Here is a 22261-nt window from a genome sequence, read left to right on the forward strand (position 1 = left end):
GCCTTTTTTGAACTTGTGGCTGATCAGCACCACCTCTATTAGGCAATCCAGTTACGCTCACCTTTGCTTTTCCATTTGGTACTTTCGGCATTTCAGCATTTCGGCAAATTTTTGCATTGCCACTGGCTACACATTGCATTGCGCCCTCGCTTTTGTTGTTTCCTTCACTTCCCTTCCTTTGCCTAGCCCCACCATGGGTCCCTTACTCTCGTTTTTATTCTCACCCAACGGTTGTTTCTGGATCCCCATTTTAGTTCACCTCCTTGTCACCTCCAGCCTCCTCCTCCTCATCTTCTTTGCTCCCCCACCATTTCTGATGTCACCACTTCCTATCCGCTTCCGTTGCCAATCCGTCGACTACCACATGCCACTGCTGATATCAGCAAAGCCCCGGCGGCCGGTTCAAATAGGGCAACAGGTACATCTTTATGACATTGATCTACCATCATATACTATCAAAACATCGGTCGCTCGTCTTGCCTGGTTGGAGCGTGGGTGGGTAGTTTTTGAGCTGGAGGAGGTTCATCCCCTTGCATTGCCCATGTTCATTGCTGTCCCATTCACTTGGGTACACTTATCTTTTGTCCATTGTCTTTGCTACAGCTACACCTACCACACGCTGCCTGGGACTCACTCGTTCCAAATTGGGACTACTCCTCTCCCTCCCTCGTTTGACCAGGTGGTCCAACACAACCAGTCTATTGGTAAGGCCATGGAACTGTCGGATTTGGACTAGGTGGTGGACCAGTGGCTCCAGTTTCTTTTTTTTCAGCAGAACAGTGCAATTATTTTTGATTTTTGAATTATCTTTATGGACACATTTTTTTAGAATGCCTGACTGACAATAAAGAAACTGTGTTGATACTGATAGTGTTTTGTCTTGCCCTGTTTTTTACTGCATCTTCCCATGACATCATGATTTTCCTGCTCTCTTTTTGCTATTGGACTTTACTTTATGGCTATACAAACCTGTGACATTACTCACAGCATTCATTGTTCTATCCCTTTCTTTTCCTTTTTTTGACAATCTTATCCTGTACTACCTATGCAGGATTTGTCAGTGTACATTCCTTCCTTCATGTTTGTTCTCATTCTTTTTGCACAGCTATACTGTGCATAGCCTACTTTTCTTTTACTATATAAACCCCTGTGTTTTACCTTGTAAAAACAACAAGAACTTGAATCCAGACTTCTTCTCTAATCTCAAGTTCACTACTCACTACTACTTGTGATCCAGTGTGGTCACAACACTTCCCACTGCTACCACTGTCAACTACTGTCATTGTCACTCGTCACTTTTGAAAAGTGATTGTCATCCATCCCTTTCGATTAGAGTCCTTCTGAGCACTACAGCCTGTGCGTCAGGAGCCTGCTATCACTGGGAACTTTGTCACCTTGTCACATTGTCATTCTCAAACCTACCTTGTGCTACTATTAGCAAGGTAGTGCTCTTCTATACTTGCCACAAAGCCCCTATCTTTCTATATTCCAACTATCCCTCCTCCTCAAAACCCACACCCATACATCTCTGGGTTTTACTTTGAAGGATTGTTATACGTACCACCCCACGAACAACCAGACCATTCCACTGTTCTAGGAGGCAAAGCCCATAAACAAGTTCTGTGGAATCTGGGAGGATTGTGTGCTAGTTTGTTTTGTGTGTGTTTTTTTTCTAACAACAGTTGTCATCATTGACAGCGTGCTGTGATATATGCAGCTGTTTGCATGGCATCTACCCAAAATGACTTTGGGAGCTTGGAATCATGGAGCATAGTGGTTGCTAATGTAGCCAATGTCTGATTCATGCGTTCTGCAATGCCATTTTGTTCCGGAGTATCTGCAGCTGTAGTTTCTTGGATGACACCATCTCCTCGGAGTTGATTTTTGAATGCATTGCCAGTATATTCTCCTCCCCCATCGCTCCGGAGGAATTCTGTGTATAGTGGAGTGAAGTTTTCTTCTCCCAAATGAGTCCAGAAGAATGTTTGGACATCTTCTTTCCATTGCTTGTATCGTTCCAGTGCTTCACTTTTATGTTTTAGGAAATATATCCATGGAAATTTGGAGAAATCATCTACAATGATAATCCAGTACCGAAAACTCTCCCTGGAAGTTGGTTTGATTGGTCCTCTAACATCTGTGTGCACAATTTGTATGAGGCGCTTGGCTTGGTTTCCTCTAGTGGACTTGAAAGGTAATTTTTTCATCTTTCCTAAAGCACAAGGTTCACAAAACTCTGGGGTTCCGGTAAGGGTGTTTATGTCCTGGAGCTGTCTTTTTGTAACTATTTGTTGCAAGCGGTCCATTCCAATGTGTCCCATTCTCCTGTGCAATGAATTTACATCTACTGCTGCAAAAGCTGACTCCGGGTTGATTTTGGGTTTTGCTTGGATGTGATAAAGTCCTCGCTTGTGTAACGCAGTGAGGATCAGTTCCTCCTTTTTCCGAACTTCACAAGCATTTGACCCTGCTGGAAAAAATGTTGATAACCCCGTTTTGGACAATTTGTGGACAGAGATGAGTGCTAATGTGAAGTTTGGCACAAATAAGACATTTGACAGTGCAATATTGTAGTCTTTTTTGCCAACAATTGCTTGTAGGATTACTGTTCCAATGCCAATGGCATTTACAGAGGATTCATCCCCAAAACTGATTGTCCTCGGAGGATGCAGAACATGGTATGTTCCTGGCTCAAACCAGGAGCGGTGAGGGACCATGTGGGATGTTGCTCCGGAGTCAATAATAATTGTTGTTTTGGTCTTATCGGGTTCCAACACAAGGTAAGCTTGAATGTGTTTAGCAAGGGGCTTGGAAATATGTACATGTTCCAATGCAATATGACTCTGTTCCTCCTCGAAGTCAGATCCAGATGATTGCTCCGCCATATTTGCCTTTTCCTTCTTCCTTTTCCGGCTGACTGAAGTGTTTGACACTCCGAGGTGTTGTGTGTTTTGGCTTTGTGGAAGTCACACCACTTCTCCTCGGATTTGAGTGCTGTTTCGGAACCTCCAGGGGCCTTCCCTGACTGTCGTGCAACTTCTGCAGTGATCTGGATCTCAACTGCATCAAAGGTAAGTTTATTTTCTTCAATCGTGTTGATTACTGATGACTGAAATATTTGCCATTCAGGAGTGCATGGGAGAGATTGGAGAAGAGCGAAGACCATGAGTTTGGTGTTAACTCCTAGTTTCATTCCGGAGAGGTGTGAATCAATTGTCCGGATTTTTGCAATGTGGTCCTGGATAGGTGATGTCCCATCCCAGGACAATTTGGTAAGTTGCTGGAATGAATAGAAGGCCGAGGCAATGTTGGACGTTTGATGGAGTGAGACAAGTTTATCAAATAACTCCTTGGAGCTGGTGAGGTCTCCAGTCCCCATTAGGAGGGCATCAGAGATGTGGTCCTGGATGATTCCATGTGCCTTCTCATCCTTAAGTATCCAGGTGATCTCAGGATCCTCCGAGGAGGTAGGTTTTCCTGGTGAGGGCTTAAGCTCCTCTCCAGTAACAACCCGGAGAACTTTTTCCCGACGTAGCTTTGAGATGATCCAGAGTTTCCATATTTGAAAATTGTTGGGTCCAGTGAGAACTGGACATGCGGATGTATCGTGTGCTGTGGTCATGGTTCCGAGGTTGCCGTTTCAAATAAGAATTATTTCCTGTGTAGCTTTTGTGCACCAGGGCTCATAATCTAATCAAACTAAGTGAAACTCAGCCGCTGCCCAAGAGGCTATAGAAACGAATTTATTATTTACCTAAGTGAAACTACAATAGATGTTAGTTTAAGGTGATCTCTAATAAATGTAATGTAACATACCTCAGCCGCTGCCCGAGAGGCTATAGAAACGACTGAGGTATTCCTATATTAAACCCCCTACTACTTATAGTCGGAGGTGCTACTCGCTATAGTATAATGACTCCTAGGAGAACAATGGTTACTCCATGGAGAACAATGGCTGCTTTGGCAGAGACCGGGTTTATCCGGTTTTGTCATTTTCATCATTCCCATTATCTTGCTGGGGCCTCTTGAAGGATTGTTCCACACTTTCAACATACTTTGCAAGATCTTGGATGAGTGCAGCCACTTAAAGGTTTGGCTGAATGAAATGATGTGCTGGGGTTGCAGTTGCAGGTTTTGGAGCTGTCCTGCAGTGAGCTGTCCACTAAGCAGTGATGCAATTCTACTAGAACGGGATGATGTGGACTGGCTCCAGGAGACCTGGGTTGGCCAGGTGGATGGAAAGTACGCATATAATTGTACTGTGGGATGTGGGGGGGAAGAAAGCTGATAGTATCACATGCATTTGTCAATACAATGGGGAAATATGATATCTATTTGGCACAGCCTAATAAATCTAAGTGAAACTACAATAGATATCAGTTTAAGGTAATCTCTATGAAGTGTAATGTAGCATACCTCAGCCACTGCCTAGGAGGCTATACATGTTGAAAGTTTTCCTTTTCTTTCCTTGTTTTGAGATCACCGATTATAGACTACTAATTACTGCTTATGTAATGACCTCTAAAGCGCACACATTGTCGTGTTTTGCTACCTAGTCTTTAACATCAGAGACTGAGGTGAGCCATTTCATTAGCTAGCATCACTACAATATTTACTGATACATTACTTGTAACAACCAAGAGTTAGTTACTCTGGTGCACACAGAACACACTATAAGGAAGTCTCCTGGATTTATTGGGGTATATATACTACTACAGGTTGTTTGTACATATGTACTATACAGTTTGATAGAGGCAGTGGCTGATGATGTCATAGGGCCTAGCCCGTATGGCCAGCTCCACTGTGTGAGAGAGTAGAATCTAAAATAAGAAAAAAGGCAATGCGGCGCGAGAAAGAGGAGTTAGAACAAAAGGGGAAGTGCCGCGTGGCGCCATGTGCGAAAGCTAAAGTACAAAGTTAAAGCGGAGAATGAAAAGAAAGGATATGTCCGGAAATTGTGTTATTGTAACACTACCCCCCTTCTAAGGCTCGACTTCCAGGCTCGACCAAATATTGGAGGTAGTAGTTAAATTTTCGGGCATAGGGTAAAAAAGAGAATTAAAAAGTTTTGAATCTATGCCTCTAAGCTTCCTAGGAGCTGAGGGATTCTTAGAATAAAATTCGCGAACAGCATCGCGGGAATTGTCCAGATGGGCTTCTGGTTCCCACGTTCTGTCCTCGTCTCCATAGCCCTTCCATAGGACTAGGAATTCTAATTTACCACGCTTCAAGCCTGCATCCACCACCCGTTCGACTTCGAACTCTTCTTCTCCTTCCTGGGTGACTACAACCAGTCCGGGCCGGTCTACACGCTGTCCCGGCAGCGGCCCTTTGTAGGGTTTCACATGGCTTATATTGACCGTGGGTACTACCCTCATTTGTTTTGGGAGTTCCAGCTCCGCTGCGTTGGGTTTGACTTCCTTAATCCGGTAAGGGCCAATCCACTTTTTGGTCAGTTTTCTAGACTGCCAGTCTTTCAATTTTAAGCGGTTGGTGTCTAACCAGACCAGGTCGCCAACCTTGTAGTCAGGAGCCTTAGAGCGTCTACACTCTGCCCTGTCTTTCATCTGCTCTGCATTTTTAAATAGCGCTTTGCACGTTTCGTCTAAGACAGGTTTCATGTCCTTGGCCATGTTCCCAGCAGCCTCGTTCTTGCTTTTCCCAGGTTCTACACCCATTCTGGGGAGGTACAATCTAGTAACCTCAAATGGTGCCTTTCCTGTAGCCGACGACTGTTTGATATTATATGAGAACTGGGCTATCTTTAGCCACTTGGCCCAATCTGTCTGCCTGTCATTAATAAATATTCGGAGATATTGTTTCAACTCCTGGTTGAGTCTCTCCGTTTGTCCATCGGTCTGCAGATGGAACGCCGTTGATAACTTAGGTTTGATGCCCAGCATCCAGCATAATTCTTTCATAAATTTGCTAGCAAATTGTGGTCCTCTATCGGAGATAACCGTTTCTGGCAACCCATGGATAGACCATACAAAATCTTTAAATAGGTCTGCCGTACCAGCGGCGGTAATGGTTTTATTGGTAGGTATGAACACCACTTCTTTGGAGAAGTGATCCACTACTACCATTACTGAATTGTACCCATTTGATTCGGGCAGATCCGTCGTGAAATCAACCGATATATCCTGCCAGGGACCAGCTGGTATTGGATTTGGCATAAGTTTCCTGGCCGGCGGTTGATGAGAATTCTTAGCCATGGCACATCTCAAACAGGATTTTACGTATTCCTGTACGTCTTTGACCATGCCAGGCCACATGTAGTTTCTGGAGATCAACTCCATTGTTCGTTGCCACCCAGGGTGCCCAGCCACTGGAGTGTTGTGATGCCTATTTATTGCCTTGATCCTTGCGGACTCCGGCACGTAGATATTGTCTTTAAAATGGAAGAGCCCGTCTTCCCATAAATAGTTTTCATTGCCGTCAAGGTGCGCCTTCTCTTCTGGGGAGATGTCTTTCTTGAAGACTTCTAGAAGATCGGAATCCTGCCCAATTCTAATATTGGCAACCCTTGATTGGTCTATCAGGGTAACCCCTTTGTTATCATCTTCAATGCCGTTGGCATGATCCTCTCTTCTGGACAAAATGTCCGCTTTCCCCATAGAGCTTCCAGGCTTATGAATTAATTTATAATTAAACCTTGACAAGTATACCACGTAGCGTGCCTGTCTTCGGTTCAAGTCTCGGGCCATCATAAAATACTCCAGATTCTTATGACCGGTCCAAATTTCAAATTGGTGCCTAGCACCTTCTAAGTAGTGCCGCCAGTGCTCTAGAGCTCTAATGATGGCCAGCATCTCCTTATCATATATCTGATAGTTGCACTCTGTAGGCGACAAACTATGCAATAAATAGGCACAAGGCCTCCAAAGATCATCAGGGCATTTAATTGACAAAACAGCCCCAGTAGCAAAATCAGAAGAGTCGGTTCCTAGCTGGAACTCTTTGTCTAATTTTGGAAATGCTAATATGGGCGCTGTTGTAAACGCCTGTTTAAGCTTATCAAAAGCTTCTTGTTCTTTGGCGCCCCAGTGCCAGACAATGTCCTTTTTAGTGAGATCATTCAACGGTCTCGTGATTTTTGCGAAGTTTTCGATAAACCTTTGGTAAAAGTTGCCTAAGCCCAGGAAGGCCCTAACTCCTTTGACGCGAGTAGGTTCTGGCCATTCCAAAATAGCTTGAACTTTCTCAGGATCCATCCTGATTCCATTCTGGCCTATTATCATACTGAGGAAGTCTACTTCCTTCACTTTAAAATTACATTTTCCGGGTTTGATGAATAGGTCCCATTCCTGTAAGCGTCGAAGGACTTCTTGCACGATCCTGTCATGCTCAGCCTCATCGTCCAACTTCATAAATATTAATAAAGTGTCAATGTAAATGACGACACAGTTTTCCATATCTGCGAAGATCTTGTTCATCATGCTTTGGAAGGTCGCCGGTGAATTGGTCAACCCAAAGAACATGACAAGGGGCTCAAAGGATCCTCGGTGGCACGTGAACGCGGCCTTCCAAGCATCTGTTCCTTTGATTTGTACGTTATTGTACCCCCATCTGAGATCCATCTTTGTCAAGATCTTGGCGCCAGCCAATTTGTCTACTAGCTGACTGATCAAAGGCAGCGGATACGCATTTTTAACCGTGTGCTCATTCACATAACAATAGTCCATAATCATGCGCTTCTTACCATCCTTTTTAGGAAGGAAGAACACCGGGGACGTCATAGGGCTTTTGGAAGGTCTGATGTAACCCTTCCTAAGCTGTTCGTCTATGAAACTTGATACCTCATCTCTTTCTGGAGCAGAGAGTGGTATCATGTGTCCTTTTCTCGGTTTGAAGGTGTCCTTCAAATCTATAGCATGGTCCCAAGGCTTAGCCTCTGGGAAACGCTCTGATTTGTGTTTAGAAAAGACTTTCCAGAAGTCATGGTACTCAGGAGGTACCAGCCTCTTGATCTCTTCTTCGGGTTTTACCTCATCATCGTCATCGTCGATCTTTTCTAAAGATCTGAGCTCATAAATGTGACCAGCATTTATCTTCTCAAGACGCTCATTGTGATGGACGTGATTTGGCTTACCCAAGTTTACACACTCCTGAGGGCAACGTGACAATGTGACAACCCCTGTCTGCCAGTCGATTTCAGGATTGTGTTTAAATAGCCAGGTCCAGCCTAAGATTAAATTAATCTTCCCTAGTTGGGTAGCTTCGGTGGTGACTCGTTCTCTGTGTCCTTGGTATTTGACCACAAAAGAACATTTTTGCGTGATGCAGCCACCCGCGTTCAGCGTACCGTCAACGTTATAGACGGGAATAGATACATCTAATTTTACAAGGGGGAGTCCAATTTGCTCCGCCCAGACCTGATCTATGAAAATTCCGTTAGCGCCTGAATCAAGCAGTGCGCTGGTTGGGTGTATTATGCCCCGGGCAAGGTTTTCCACACCAACGTTTAAACAGATCTCTTTTTGGAATAAATATGTGTGCATCAACACACACTTTGGGATTCCGGGAAAGGGTGGCTCCAGAGAAGAAGAAGTATCAAAAGTTACATATTTTTCTATTTTATTTTTACCAGAATCAAGCACCCTAGTGTTTGTCTCGCTGGGGCCAAGCTCCAAGGGAGACGCTGGTGCAGCGGTAGTATCATTTATATTACAGTTGCATTGCTTTATACAAGTAGATGCTTCAGATAATAAATTTAAAAATCTATTTACAAATTGGGGAGCCATCCCTATCTTTCCGTTATTGCTCATACAACACCCTGGAGCAGGGGCCACTTTGTTATGGTTTACTTCATTGTTTTGTGGAGCGAAGGCACCCAAGTGACCTAAGCTCCGAACTCTTTTCCCTGGGTCTTCATCTCAGTGACCTGCTGGTTGTAGAAGAAGGCCCGGATTTTGTCGTATGAACGACCGGCCAGAGTCTGGAGCTGATTGTCCGGTTTCTCGGACTCTAGTTGGCGCGCCTGGTGCCCTTGATTATTATTTTTTTGTTGAGCGCCCTGCGTTCCTTTTCTACAGTCTCGGGACATGTGTCCCTCTTGGCCACAATTGTAGCAGTTCCCCTTGAATCTGCGCATCTGTCCCTCTTGGACCGCGCCGATATCCATGGGGGCTCCCTGCCCTGGTTGCAGCCCAAACGGCTTGAACCCGTGAGAATGTTTATATTGGTTTGATGACCCAGGGCGCCTCTGGGATTTGTTATTTTTGGTGGTGGACCCGCCACCTTGGTGCATTTGGTAAAGCTCCATGGCTCTACCGATTCTTCGTACTTCCTCAGCCGCCAGGGCCAAGTTTTCGTTCCTCGTATCTTGCAGGTAGATCTGCTCTGCAATGCGAGGGTTCATATTGCGTTCTAGCAGTTCCACTGCATGTTCATTTCCAAGCCCTCCTTGGATGGAAAGGGCCAGGAATCTGGTGACATAATCATCCGTCCTCATATTTCCTTGTTTGAAGGAACGGATTTGCTGACGCGCCCAGTCACGCTCAGCTTGTGGTTTGAAGTATTTTTTGATCTCCTTCTTGAAATCATCCCAGGTCGGCCACACTCCCGCGGTGTAGCATTCCTGCAATCTAACTTGGGCATATCAACCCGCCACAGGTCCTTTTAGTCGAGATAGCACTGCAGTGGATACCTCAAAATTGTCGGCAAACACATCCCAATTTGCCTTGACCCAAATCTGGAGCTTGAACCACCATTCGGCGAATCGCACTCTGTCTCCCTCAAAGGCGCCAGGGTCAGCGACGACTTCGACTTTCTTGTTGAATTTCTTCTCAACCGAGGGGGTTGCCACAGGAGGGTTGTTCTGCAGCTCGGCGAGTTGCGAGGTCAATGTTGCAATCTATGTACGCATAGCGTGCAGCAGAGCATTCATATCTGGTTGCGACGACATGTCAACTTGTTCTCTTTGTAAAGTAATAAAACGTAACTGGGGGTCCCCGCTTGCTATCTGCGGATCAACCTCTTCCCAGCTGAGTATCGGATCTCAATCTCCAACTACCCACACTATAGTATTTGAAAAGTATATAAAAGGTATTCGTAAGAAACCCTGGTCCGAACGGTTGTCAGGGGGTGGTCCGCTTGTTAAGCTGTCAACCCTTCTCCAACTGGCGGAGGCAAGTGCCCGGCCTGGTCAGAGGAAAGAGAAATTGAAGTTTTTGTATTGTAATTCTAATTAACAGCGGTTCCACACCGACTGCTGAGCTAAGTACTCCCCTTAACGCTGGGGGCCATGTATCAACAGTTTTGGTTCTTCTCCCAAAGCACTACAAGGCCGTCGCGAAGAGCACACCTATCTGCTATGTGGGATATTCCCAACCAATAACCAATCTCCTTCACCCCGGAGTCCGGGTGCCCAGTGGGACTTTTTGCACAAACGTGCAAGAGAGTATGAAGAGCGAGTCCTAATGTAACAACCAAGAGTTAGTTACTCTGGCGCACACAGAACACACTATAAGGAAGGTGATGTGGGAGTGGTTACCCCTAGAGCTGCAGAGAGTTTGTTGGTTAACAACAGGAGGACTTGCTGAGGAGTCTCCTGGATTTATTGGGGTATATATACTACTACAGGTTGTTTGTACATATGTACTATACAGTTTGATAGAGGCAGTGGCTGATGATGTCATAGGGCCTAGCCCGTATGGCCAGCTCCACTGCATGAGAGAGTAGAATCTAAAATAAGAGAAAAGGCAATGCGGCGTGAGAAAGAGGAGTTAGAACAAAAGGGGAAATGCCGCGTGGCGCCATGTGTGAAAGCTAAAGTACAAAGTTAAAGTGGAGAATGAAAAGAGAGGAAATGTCCGGAAATTGTGTTATCGTAACATCACTTAGTACTAGACTTTCTGCCTATAGTCCTAAAAGTCTCTTTGTTGAAAAATAGAAATGACTGAGGTATTCCTATACTAAACCTCCTACTACTTATAGTCGGAGATGCTGCTTGCTAAGGTATAATGACTCCTAGGAGAACAACAGCGACTCCATGGAGTGGTGGCTATGCTCCATGCAGAACAATGGCTTCTTTAGCAGAGACTGGGTTTATCCGGTTTTGTCAGTAATTACATTGAGTATTGAGGGGCTTGTCTATGTGCATTTATAGCAAATACATAGAGTGCATCGTCCTTGTTGACCTTTGCATCACTAGACTATTCACGGCTATACTATGGCCAGTTGTCATCTGACTGACCGGTTGACATCTACATACAGTACATGTGATGCTCAGAGGTAAACAGCCCCCCTCCCAACCCAACTCAAAACATGGTGATTGCAGCTGGGATCAGCCGGTCAAACATCCAGTGAAAAGCCCTTGTCACAGTCTTGATTTATTGAGGCCTTATTGGGACTTACCAGACCTCATATGCTAAGAAGGATTTTCCCCAACAAACCAAAACCTACCTGCTCCTTTAAATTTGAATGGGCTGGCTTAGAACTTGATGAGGAAGCAGTTGTTTTCATTGCACGGTAGTTATGATATTATCATCATCGAATGAAAATTACAGCTGTTGAATTTTGAACGAAATATTCAGAAGAGCGACAAAGTGCATAGTGGGACTGAGTAAAGCTCGTATCAGAACTCTAAACAAATGAAATGTAGGACAAGGCAATTTGAATAGCGACAAAAAAGGAAGAGACGGATTTCCATGTACAGTATATATATACAACTGCGGACGGGGAACGGAGACAAGGTAGCGCAAAACCCAACATGCTCACTAGCATACGGGGGCATAAAAGAAACCGGAATAAGAGGCGAGAAAAAAGCTATGGAAACAAAAATTGAAATGAAACAACACATACAACGAAAAATAACACCGAAAACCGAGGTACAATAGGGAAGGAGAAAACATTTATGCATCAACCATCCACGACACGCATAGACGGAGGTCACCAAACTAGAGCATAGCCACAGAACCTTCACTTTTGGACTTACGCATCATCCCTTTCCTCGACACCCGTAAGCTGATCATCTTCCTTATCATCGGCCGCACTCCCCGAGGACACGACATTGGCAGGGACGGGCTGGACAGCGGCTTGTGGGGGGTACCCCGCATAATGTGGCCACGCCGGCATCCCAGCATACCCTGGATAGTGCCCATGGGGCGGAGGGTAATATGGGTAATAAGCTTGAGCCTGTTGCTGTTGTTGTGCTTGCCCTAGCTGTTGCGGATCAACAGAACCCTGTGCAGGGTACGCCGCAGCGAATGGGTACTGCTGTGGGGGAGGTGGCGAACCTTGCTGGGGAGTGCCAGGCGACGCACCTGGATATGGAGAGGCTGAGTAGACGTGTGGGGGCGGGACGGCATAACCCGGCATGCCATAATAGTTCGCAACGGGGTATGGAGCATAGTGCGGCGGTGGAGGGAGTACGGGAAGTGGGGGTTGATCGTGATAGCCGCCCATGGCAGACGAGGGCACTGCAGGCGTCGAGGGCGTCGGGAGAGCAGTTTCAGATGGCGAGGGTGGCGAGGAAGGTTGTGTGCCTTTTCCCTTACGCGAGCGCTTGGTGGAGCTGGCTGCATACGGGTCGAACCGTTTTGCGCGCTTACTATCTGGAATGCGGCCGTCAGTGAGGAGAGGGAGGCCGGAGGAAAGGGGGGCGGTGAGGAGAGAGGGTGAAGTGTCGATATCGTCGGCTTCACCACGATACCGGGGAAGGCCGTCTACACCGATTTCGACCTTTGGGGGATTGCGAAAATGGGTTTTGTCAAGGTATTCCGGGGAGATGTCAAGAGAAGCGAGTTCGGGGAGCGACGAAGGAGAACGAAGGCGACCTTGTTCGACATCCTCGACTTTGTAATAGGAGATAAGGTGTTGAGAGACACCACCAATGGTGAGTGAGAATGTCTAATCAGGTGCAGGAGTAAGCGTGAGAAAAATAATGAAAGGAGGGGAAAAGCAAGAAACGGAGTACGGAGAAAAGGTGGAAGACAATAAAAAAGAAAAACATGAAAAAGAACATACCTTTTTCATGAGCCCATCCGACTTGAACTTGTAGCTATTTGTGAGGCTACCTACAAGTGTGCGCTCGCGATGTCGATCAAGGCCCATCGAGCTCGATTCACCTTTTGGCCGGCTGAGAGTCTGGCCCTCGAGCTTGACACCGTCGACATTATACTGTGAGTGGTCGATAACCTCAGGGGGAGGAAGATCCGAGCGCACGCCCCTGTGGCCTGCCCCGCGCTTATCAGTCTCGCGATAGAGGAGGAAGTTACCCAGGATGCGACTTGGGCTCCAGAAAAAGCCGTCTGTCCAGCGCTTGATGCCGCTCTCGTCCTCGTCGAAGACGAAGACAGAGCCTGAGGTGATCATTTTTCGCTCAGAGTCAACGAGGCGGCGTGTGACACGGGGGATGAGACCTCGACGTGCGGCTTCGAGGATAAGGAGGGCATCGCCTGTTGTTTCTATCCAACCTGACCAGGGGGGCTCTGTCCATGTTGTGGAGGGCTGGGTGGGACCGTTGGCGGTGGATGCGGCGGGGGTGGAGGGGGAGATCTGCTGGTTTGCAGACATTTGGGAGAGACTGGTCCGTGCATGATTGGGAGCGACGGGGCGAGTTTGTGCATTGGCGGGTTGCGGTGATTTGAGATAAGATGAAGAAAAGTCAGCCACTGAGGTGAAAGTAAAGTTTGTGGACAAAGTTGACTCACCGAGCAGGTAGATTTGCGGGAGGAGGGTGAATTAATGCGACAAAGCCTATTTAGGATTCAGAACCCGACTGCACTTCACGCCACCAGCCTGCAATACCTCCGTCGCTGCCAGCGTTGGCGTCGCTCGCTGCCGTCCTCCTTCGCCCGCGATATCGCTGCCGCGTTTGCCCCGGGGCTGTTCTCCTTTGCTTATCAGAGATATCCTGGGGCGGGGTCTGTGTGATCTCGTCGTGATTTGGCTGCTTTCCTGTATAAAGTTCGTTCAGCCACCTCGCATGACTAAGCTGATGCTTTCCTCGAGTCTCTGTAAACCTTGCTCGAGGCTTCTTTGAGCTTAACCTTGCCATTAATGCAGTGATCATCGGTTGTATTCAGTGTTCTCAGCGTTCAGTCCGCTACATTCATGATTATCGCAGGACTTCAACATACATTCATATGGGCAAATGTCGAGGAACCTGAAGTCTTTCCTTGGCGCTGTCAATAAAATGGACCTTGCACTTTCATTGGGGCCCGCCGGGCACGTACTGACATCGCTCTAGTATCCTCGCAGTGTACGCGCAAACCCCAGTGGACATCGCTCCCTGCCTCCCCCCAGTACCTTGCGGCATCTGAGCGCTCGGCCGCCCATTCAGCCGAGAGATCGCATGCCACAGTTGAAATTCCTTACCTGTCCATCACCTTACTCAGGAGCTGATTGTTCGTAGACGTATGCGCGATATCAGAAACGGTTGACTGGAAGGGAAGACTTGTGGTGTCCTTGGCGCACCATTTTGTATGCTGTCCTGGACATTTTGCGCCCCCCCCCACCTTGCCAAAGGGTTGATAGCATTCCTTTGCCCTGACTTATGTCATCTATATTTCGTACATTCCTTCTCGTCTTCCAGAGTTGCTCCCGGCACTCATTCTTAGCCTGCATTTGGAACCTCGATATCTGCTGCTTGCTTTCGCGCATTTCGAGCGCTTAATCGGCCGTAAATATCAGGCTATCATATGTGTATCGAGATTTCCTATTTGTCTGCGACTGATCCCCGACTGAAACATCTGGCCTAGAGTTGAGTCATGATCCGGATGCACCTTTCTGAATGGTATGTCTACTTCAATTGCCAAATTCACAAGACAATCCCGCTAAGGCGCTGAACTTTCCGTTGCCCTTAGCCAACTTTACCGCAGGGTGAATTGATCCGTCGAACGCTTGCCCTGGCTATGTGCTGCACTATTCGGGTTATATGTCCATCTACGTTCGCTCTCGCTTTTGGTCTCAAACTGTACAGACGTACCCCTGCTTTACCTAACACAGAATATACTTCGCTGTCACTTTGAAGTCGAATATATCCTCATTCTCTCTTCAAGTTCGACCGGATCTTGTCCTACCAATGACAGTTAGATAATCCAAAAGGAGAGCGACATGTACCATTGTTCCTGTTATTCCTTGTCCTGCGTTGTCTCCGTTCGCTTGACTGGCTGACAACACTGTCAAAATCATATCGCGTCTACCGCCACGTATTCCCTAGTTCGGTGTATATTCGTACGGTAATCTATACTAGGAAGTGAATTTGCTAACACTATTTCGACTTTAAGCGCTGGACCCAATCCTCCTGACTGCAACCTGGAGAATACGATAGCACTTCTCAATGACCTTCGAAGGTTCTCTTGCACCAAGCAGACTGAGGGTATTAAACCCCTTATGAACGGTGAGCGGTGTGTTCCTGCCGCATTTTCACGAGACGATTGTATTGTAATGACTTGATGAGTAGACAGATGATATGCTCCTCAAGCGAATAGAAGGCACCGTTGCACTTAACCCCGTGTCTAACGGATGTAAAGTTACCTGTCTACCGTGAATGTGAGGCCGGATGTCCTTGTTGTACCAATATTATTACGCCCAAGAAGCCAATCACCATCATACATCACTGTCCAAACACATTTTATCCAGACAACATACATTTCGCTACTATTAAGTAAGGTCAGATTCATCTACATTCATCTACAGCAATTGCCCCCTGAAATTGCCCAATATTACATGAGCATGTCTAGGTGTGTACATGATTGATTACTTCGTTCGCGATGTCTGCCCTCATTACTCCTGAATTCCGTGTAAGATGGTCTACCATATTGCAAAAGGAATAGCTCGGCAGGCAACGCAGGAGCAGGAACAAATAGATGTATCCCATTAGTCAAGGACGATAGGTCGGAATAAAGAACTTGCTTTGAAGCAGAAAAATCGCCGCTGAATTAATGCCTAGTGGAATCGGTATATAAGGTGGCGAATGTCATCGTTTGCCTCCAGCCAAACCAGCACCATGGCTTGGAATAGTGCACGTACGTTGATTCTGGCTGTCGCAGCCATATTGCCGGTAAGAAACATACTATACCCATTATGACTTTATGAACCGTACGTGACCATCGCCACCGTAGATCGCGCATACACTTGGCCTTTCATCTCTGCAAGATCTACAAGTCCGCCAAACCGTTGGAGCGACCAATTGGACTGCTTTTGGTTGTTATACGTGAGTTTGTCGAGCTAGGGTTGTCCAGTTTCTATGTATGTAAGTTCACCGTATTTGGTTGTACAGTGATAATGGAGGCGCCCGTACGCTTTCCGGATCTTCCTACACTAGCCCCACTGCTATGACAGTGGAATCCTGTGTCAACTTCTGTTCAACTGGCTCAAACTCGTACATATATGCTGGTATTGAATATGCACAAGAGTGTTGTATGTCATATCAGCCATTCATATTTCTTGTTCATTGGAAATCTGACTTTATTTTCTCCAAGACTGTGACAATTTCATACGAAATGGGGCTACGAGTGTCACTTCTTCCCAATGTAATATGCCATGCACAGGAAACGCGGCAGAGTTTTGTGGTGCAGGCAATCTGCTAGATATATACTATAGCGGTGGACAGCCTCCTCCTGCGCCGATCATTGTTCCTAGCGTTGGCAATTGGACGTCACTTGGGTGTTATAAGTAAGTTAACGCCGCAATTAATGTGGAGATTTTAGCTAGAAAGGAATATGCTGATGTTAAATTTACTTTGTACAGTGATTCTACGGCACGTGCTTTGGCTTATGGTGCACCTGTCACGGAAGGCATGACCGTAGAAGGTTGCACGAGCGCGTGTTACACTGCGGGCTACCCTCTTGCAGGGTTGGAATATTCGACTCAATGTTGTAAGTCAGGACTACTAGCATGTTCGCTTTATTTTAAAAAAAAATCTCACTATCATCACAGTCTGTGGTCTGGTGCTTGACAATGGTTCAGGACCTACGCCTGCTTCAGACTGCGACATGACATGCGCGGGGAATGCTACTGAGTATTGTGGAGGACCTAATCGTTTGAATATTTACAACTACACAGAGCTGGTGCCAACTACTCCTGGCGGGGGTGGCGGTGGCGGTGGCGGTGGCGGAGGAGGTACGACAACAGTATCTCCCGTCACTTCTGGTCTACCAGGAACATGGGGTTATACTGCATGTTACGTGGATAATGCCAATGGCAGAGTCATCGGTAACGAATACGATAACAGCAACATGACAGTTGAGAACTGTATCGCAAACTGCATCGGCGAGAATTTCACAGTGGCGGCTATTGAGTATAGTACACAGTGCTGTGAGTTGTGTTTTCTTTGTTTGATGGCGATTCTTGTTGGCTGATATTTCGTAATTTAGTCTGTGGTGACTATCTTATCAACGGAGCTGCCTTGGCCCCTGCGGGAGATTGCAGTATGGGCTGTGAAGGAAATTCTACGTCCGTATCTTATGATGTTCGCGACGGCGTTTGGCTCAAATGACTCATATAGGGAAGCCTGTGGTGGCCCGAACCGTCTCTCAGTATATTCCTCAACTGGCAATGTAACCATACTTCCAATACCAGCACCTCAGAACACTAGTTTACCTGGACAATGGTCATACCAGGGTTGTTATGCGTATGTATAGGCTCCTACCTTTGGATTTCCTCTGTGAAAGTATCTGAAAGTTTGTCGTTCGCGCGTACAGGGAACCTGCCACGGGTGTTCACGTACTACCCTACGAGCTCGACTGGACGACCAATAATACAATCGATGCGTGTTTGAACCAATGTGCTGCATTTGGCTATCCAGCAGCGGGTCTCGAGTATGGAGAACAGTGCTGTCAGTGTCCTCTCTTTTCACCTTGGTTCCTGAGAAGTTTCTGATTTGAAGGAGTTGTTTGTAGTCTGTGGTGACATTACGGACGTTGCTGGTAATGGTGGCTTCCTCGCACCTGAGACGGACTGCAACATGCCGTGCTCTGGTGATCCGATTCATATCTGCGGCGCTGGTGATCGTCTGTCAATGTACTACTGGAATGGTACAATGAATGTTTGGCATATGCCTGAGAATATTGGGCACTACGAGGTACGTCAGACGCTCACTGGAAAGATTCACAATAGCGCAAAAGCTGATTGCTAGTAGTTCCTTATTGGCGGTCTCATTGTACCCCTCATCGCAACAGTAGGGATCAACAACAAGGTTACCTTCCTGGAAAAATGGGGTACTTCGGAATATGACAATTCTACTGGTGCTTATGAGTTGGATTTGACGCTTGTGGATAACTATCGCCTCGCGTGGCGTGAGATGCATGTCAAGACGGACGTGTTTTGTTCGGGTAGTATCATTTTACCTGATAAGGGCGGGAGACAGATTAATGTCGGCGGCTGGTCACTGGAGTCGACTTTTGGTGTGAGGTTGTATACGCCAGATGGAAGCGCTGGGGTCAATGGCACCAACGATTGGGAGGAGAATGTCAATGAACTTACTCTTCAGGTTAGATCTTCTCCTTTATACGGAGATGTACTATAATATAATGCTTACTGTTTATTCTTAGCGTGGTCGCTGGTATCCCACTGCTATGATGATGTCTAATGGCAGTATCTTGGTTGTTGGTGGTGAAACGGGCAGTAATGCTTCGCCTCAGCCGAACCTCGAGATTCTTCCCAAACCGCCAGGTGGTGATACGGTTATTACTTTGGACTACCTTCAGCGTACGGATCCGAACAATCTCTACCCATTCCTGATGGTCCTCCCCAGCGGACGTATCTTTATAGGTTTGTTTTACGATAGCTGAAAGTATAACGTCCCTGCTAATTTGTGCCTTCTGATTTGTAGGTTATTATAATGAAGCTCGCATTCTCGATCCAATTACTTTTGATACGGTTACTGTGCTCCCGAACATACCAGGAGAAGTAAACAACTTCCTTGCAGGTCGAACTTACCCGATGGAGGGGACTGCTGTCCTGTTCCCGCAGTATGCACCATACACTGACCCTATCCAAATACTGATTTGTGGTGGATCTACCCCTGGTGCTGCAATAGCAGTGGACAACTGTGTGTCAATTGTACCTGAGGCTGAGAATGCCACGTGGACCTTGGAACGAATGGTATGTACTGGATATACAAGCGGCAGCTGAGAATGTTAGCTGACGAGTGTATGTGTAGCCATCGAAGCGGGTGATGCCTTGTATGGTTACGCTTCCAGATGGCACCTATATGATCATGAATGGTGCGCAGCAAGGTGTCGCAGGCTTTGGTCTTGCCACGGAACCGAATCTTAGCGCGCTCCTTTATGACCCATTGCAACCTGTCGGCCAGCGGGTCTCTATTCTAAATACCACTATTGTCGACCGATTGTATCACTCCGAAGCGACGCTCCTTACCGACGGACGTGTTCTAATCTCTGGCTCAGATCCGCAGACGTATTATCCAAATGGTTCGTATGTGTACCCGGAGGAAATGCGTATAGAGGTATATATTCCGCCGTATTTAAATCAAGTTCAATATCATGGAAACGGACTGGGAATATAATGGGCAATACACCATAACAGTGAACCTATTCCAAGGAACGACATCTACTATGCGTATTTCTCTCGTAGCTGGTATGTCACTGAAAGGCCATATCCAAAACATAGTTCTCATTCTTTGCCAGCTTCCTCAAGCACTCATGGAAATGTGATGAGCGGGGGTCGTATTCTATTCCCCGAGTTTGCTTGCTCCGGAAATACATGCACTATCACAGCACCTCCGAATGCGTACGTGAGCCCACCTGGATGGAGCCAACTCTTCATCCTTGATGGGCCAACGCCATCACATTCATTGTGGGTGAGGATTGGAGGAGATCCTGCGCAGCTGGGTAATTGGCCTGATTTCCCAGACTTTACTTTACCTGGAGTGTAGGGCGATAAGTTGCGGAAACCGGGTATTATTTATTGTTTTTATTGTTTTTTCTTGCACGTCCTTGTTTCATCCAGTTGATTATTGAAAAGTTAATACGTGGGGAAATACACTGCGAGGTTACATATTGTCTAAGTCCTAGTAGAGTCCAAACAATATTATATGAGGGCTAGTTTGTGAGATTCATCAGATCAATGACAGGACAGGTATGGGTACTGTACTCACAAAAGGAGTATGTATACAACTCGTCATGAAGTACATCATAGCTATTAGATGGAACATGATTTCAGGGGGAGGGAATACTCAAATGAGGATACACACCTTGATACATCTATCTTCGGCGTCCAAACGTAGCTCTAACCTGTACTGCGCATAGGTGGGTGTGGACTTGGTTGTCTTCTCTCAGGTACAAGTGGCTCTCTTTCGTCGATTTCTTCGTCGATAGGCCCTCTACATGAGCACCTGGAACAGGAACACAGTGTCTCTGTGCATTGGTGACCTGAGTTGGATATTAGATATGTATTGCAGCTTATAAGGATGGTGGGACGAACGAAGGGAGATAAAGTCGTAACATATGCCGGTGAAGACATCAACGCATAGGGTGATTGTTACAGCGCAGCATGCATCCAAAATACCATCAGACATGGTACTTCCAAAGACCACTGCAAATTAGGATTCACGGTTTCTAGCCTCTTTACATTGGGAACTAAATCTTAGACCCCCGGTTGCAAGGTACATACAGCAGAGTTTGGCCCTGTTTGCCTACACCCTTCAGAAAAAACACTTGCAAATACAAGCACGCACACGCTAAGTCCTTCAAATTGTTACCTCTACAGTCTCCAGCGCACGCTTTGTAGGGTGTTTTGTGGTGACTCGCATTTTCTTATGGAATCAAGCTTACAGTTTAGGACGCACAGAGGCCGCGCAAATGGCATACACCACGATGTCGCAGGAGGCGTAGGCAGAAAGGCGCACCACAAGAATAAACAATGGGTTGCTGAGCAGGGTGGCTCAACTAGAGAAAACAATACCGCTGGCTTGGATAGTGGAAGGTGGGAGAGAGGCGGGTATCGCGGCGGCAGAGGAAGGGGTCGTGTCTCGAGGGCCAAGTTCCCAAACGCATCCGTGACATTTCGACGCCGTGAAGCTCTTGACGTCGAAGGTACCACTGGCAGTGAAGGAGAGCAGAGTGAAGCAGGCGATGATGTAGAAGTCGATGAGGTCGAAGAGCCTGAACTGGACACGGCGGAGGAACGCGAGAAATTTTGGCAAGAGGTGAGCGTGGTTCAGAGTACGTGCTACAACCGGCATTCCATTTATGCGACGTAGCTCGTAAAAGCCCGCGAGGTCGAGCGCAAAAAAGCCATAGCAGATGGGAAAATGGACGACCCTCTTATTCCTAAGCGCCTTGAAGATGCAATCACCATGGTCGGGACATGCATGGATATGTGTGCCCGATTTGAGCGCTACCGACGCGAACGTGAAAATAACCTGTTTGAATGGGAAACTGTACGTTACATTTATTTCATCGAGCTTCAATATCACGATCAAATCCTGCGCTGATTGGTTACAAGATTCCTGGCACGAAGCGAGTAGACCACAAACGTGCTGTTAAGATGTACGAACGAGCCGCAGGTGACAAGACGCTACCGTCCGACCTACGTCCTCCTAAAGTTCTTCAGGTGCGCTATCACCATATTCGTTTTTTTATAGATATTATTGTTCCATCATAACCGGCGAATTCTATCAGAGAACTCTCGACTATCTGTTTCACGATCTTTTACCGCGCGGCGGCTTTTCTGCAACCTTCAACTTTATTCGCGATCGGTCGCGCGCTGTAAGAAACGATTTCACCATGCAACATAATACTGGGGCCCTCGCCATAGAGTGTCATGATCGTTGTGCTCGTTTCCATATTTTGGCTCTTCACATTGAGCGTGACCGCCCTGGCTTCTCAATCCAAATGGAAGAACAGCAACTTATGAATAGTATGTGCTTTAGCGTAATCCATATCGCTCATATCAATGAATACCGGTCATAAGCGTTGCAAAGCCTCAAAGAATTTTACGAAGACCAACGAGGACGCTACCAATCTTCAAGCGAACTGGAGATGCGCGTATACCATCGTCTGATTCATATTCGCGATCAGAAGGAGCGACACGAGGACATTCCTTCATCCATCTCCATGCATCCCGTTTTCGAACTGACCACCAAGTTTCGTACACACGTACAAGCGAAAAGCGCACCAATTACGAAAAATTCTCCCCTTGTCGTCGATTCTCAAGGGATGGGAATATTTGCTGAACTTGCTACCGTCCTCCGAGAAGAAGGCAGCGTGGTAATGATTTATTTGGTTGCTTGCATATTGGAAAGGTTGTTTGGGAAGGACAAGATCGAAGATATCGAGAGCATTCGTGG

The 22261-nt window shown here is 46.7% G+C and overlaps 5 protein-coding genes across 5 annotated transcripts; 2 read left to right on the top strand and 3 right to left on the bottom strand.

The window, feature by feature from the left end:
* Positions 1-1801: 1801 nt before the first annotated feature.
* Positions 1802-2026, bottom strand: SERLADRAFT_394106 (uncharacterized protein; the record flags this gene model as incomplete). The annotated part of the gene is made up of 1 exon (XM_007320280.1): positions 1802-2026. A coding segment is annotated over one exon (225 nt), but the record flags the coding sequence as incomplete, so codon positions are not given.
* A 9474-nt stretch (positions 2027-11500) lies between these two features.
* SERLADRAFT_394108 (uncharacterized protein) lies at positions 11501-11948 on the top strand (the record flags this gene model as incomplete). Its single annotated transcript, XM_007320281.1, has 1 exon — positions 11501-11948. The coding sequence occupies one exon, from the start codon at positions 11652-11654 to the stop codon at positions 11838-11840; it is 189 nt and encodes a 62-aa protein (XP_007320343.1).
* A 2037-nt stretch (positions 11949-13985) lies between these two features.
* On the bottom strand, positions 13986-14651 carry SERLADRAFT_471830 (uncharacterized protein; the record flags this gene model as incomplete). The annotated part of the gene is made up of 1 exon (XM_007320282.1): positions 13986-14651. The coding sequence occupies one exon, from the start codon at positions 14605-14607 to the stop codon at positions 14374-14376; it is 234 nt and encodes a 77-aa protein (XP_007320344.1).
* A 1304-nt stretch (positions 14652-15955) lies between these two features.
* Positions 15956-20014, top strand: SERLADRAFT_491421 (copper radical oxidase-like protein; the record flags this gene model as incomplete). Its single annotated transcript, XM_007320520.1, has 16 exons — positions 15956-16009; positions 16071-16162; positions 16229-16368; positions 16431-16623; positions 16699-16826; positions 16888-17265; positions 17325-17403; positions 17456-17581; positions 17652-17785; positions 17850-18031; positions 18089-18439; positions 18501-18720; positions 18782-19053; positions 19112-19417; positions 19446-19548; positions 19599-20014. The coding sequence occupies 16 exons, from the start codon at positions 15956-15958 to the stop codon at positions 19844-19846; spliced, it is 3006 nt and encodes a 1001-aa protein (XP_007320582.1).
* SERLADRAFT_394116 (uncharacterized protein) lies at positions 19988-20544 on the bottom strand (the record flags this gene model as incomplete). The annotated part of the gene is made up of 5 exons (XM_007320283.1): positions 19988-20012; positions 20070-20109; positions 20165-20342; positions 20395-20481; positions 20518-20544. Coding segments are annotated over 2 exons (182 nt in total), but the record flags the coding sequence as incomplete, so codon positions are not given.
* Between the last annotated feature and the right edge of the window lie 1717 nt (positions 20545-22261).

This window comes from Serpula lacrymans, assembly GCF_000218685.1.
Source record: "Serpula lacrymans var. lacrymans S7.9 unplaced genomic scaffold SERLAscaffold_9, whole genome shotgun sequence".
NCBI classification, from domain to species: Eukaryota; Fungi; Basidiomycota; class Agaricomycetes; order Boletales; family Serpulaceae; genus Serpula; species Serpula lacrymans.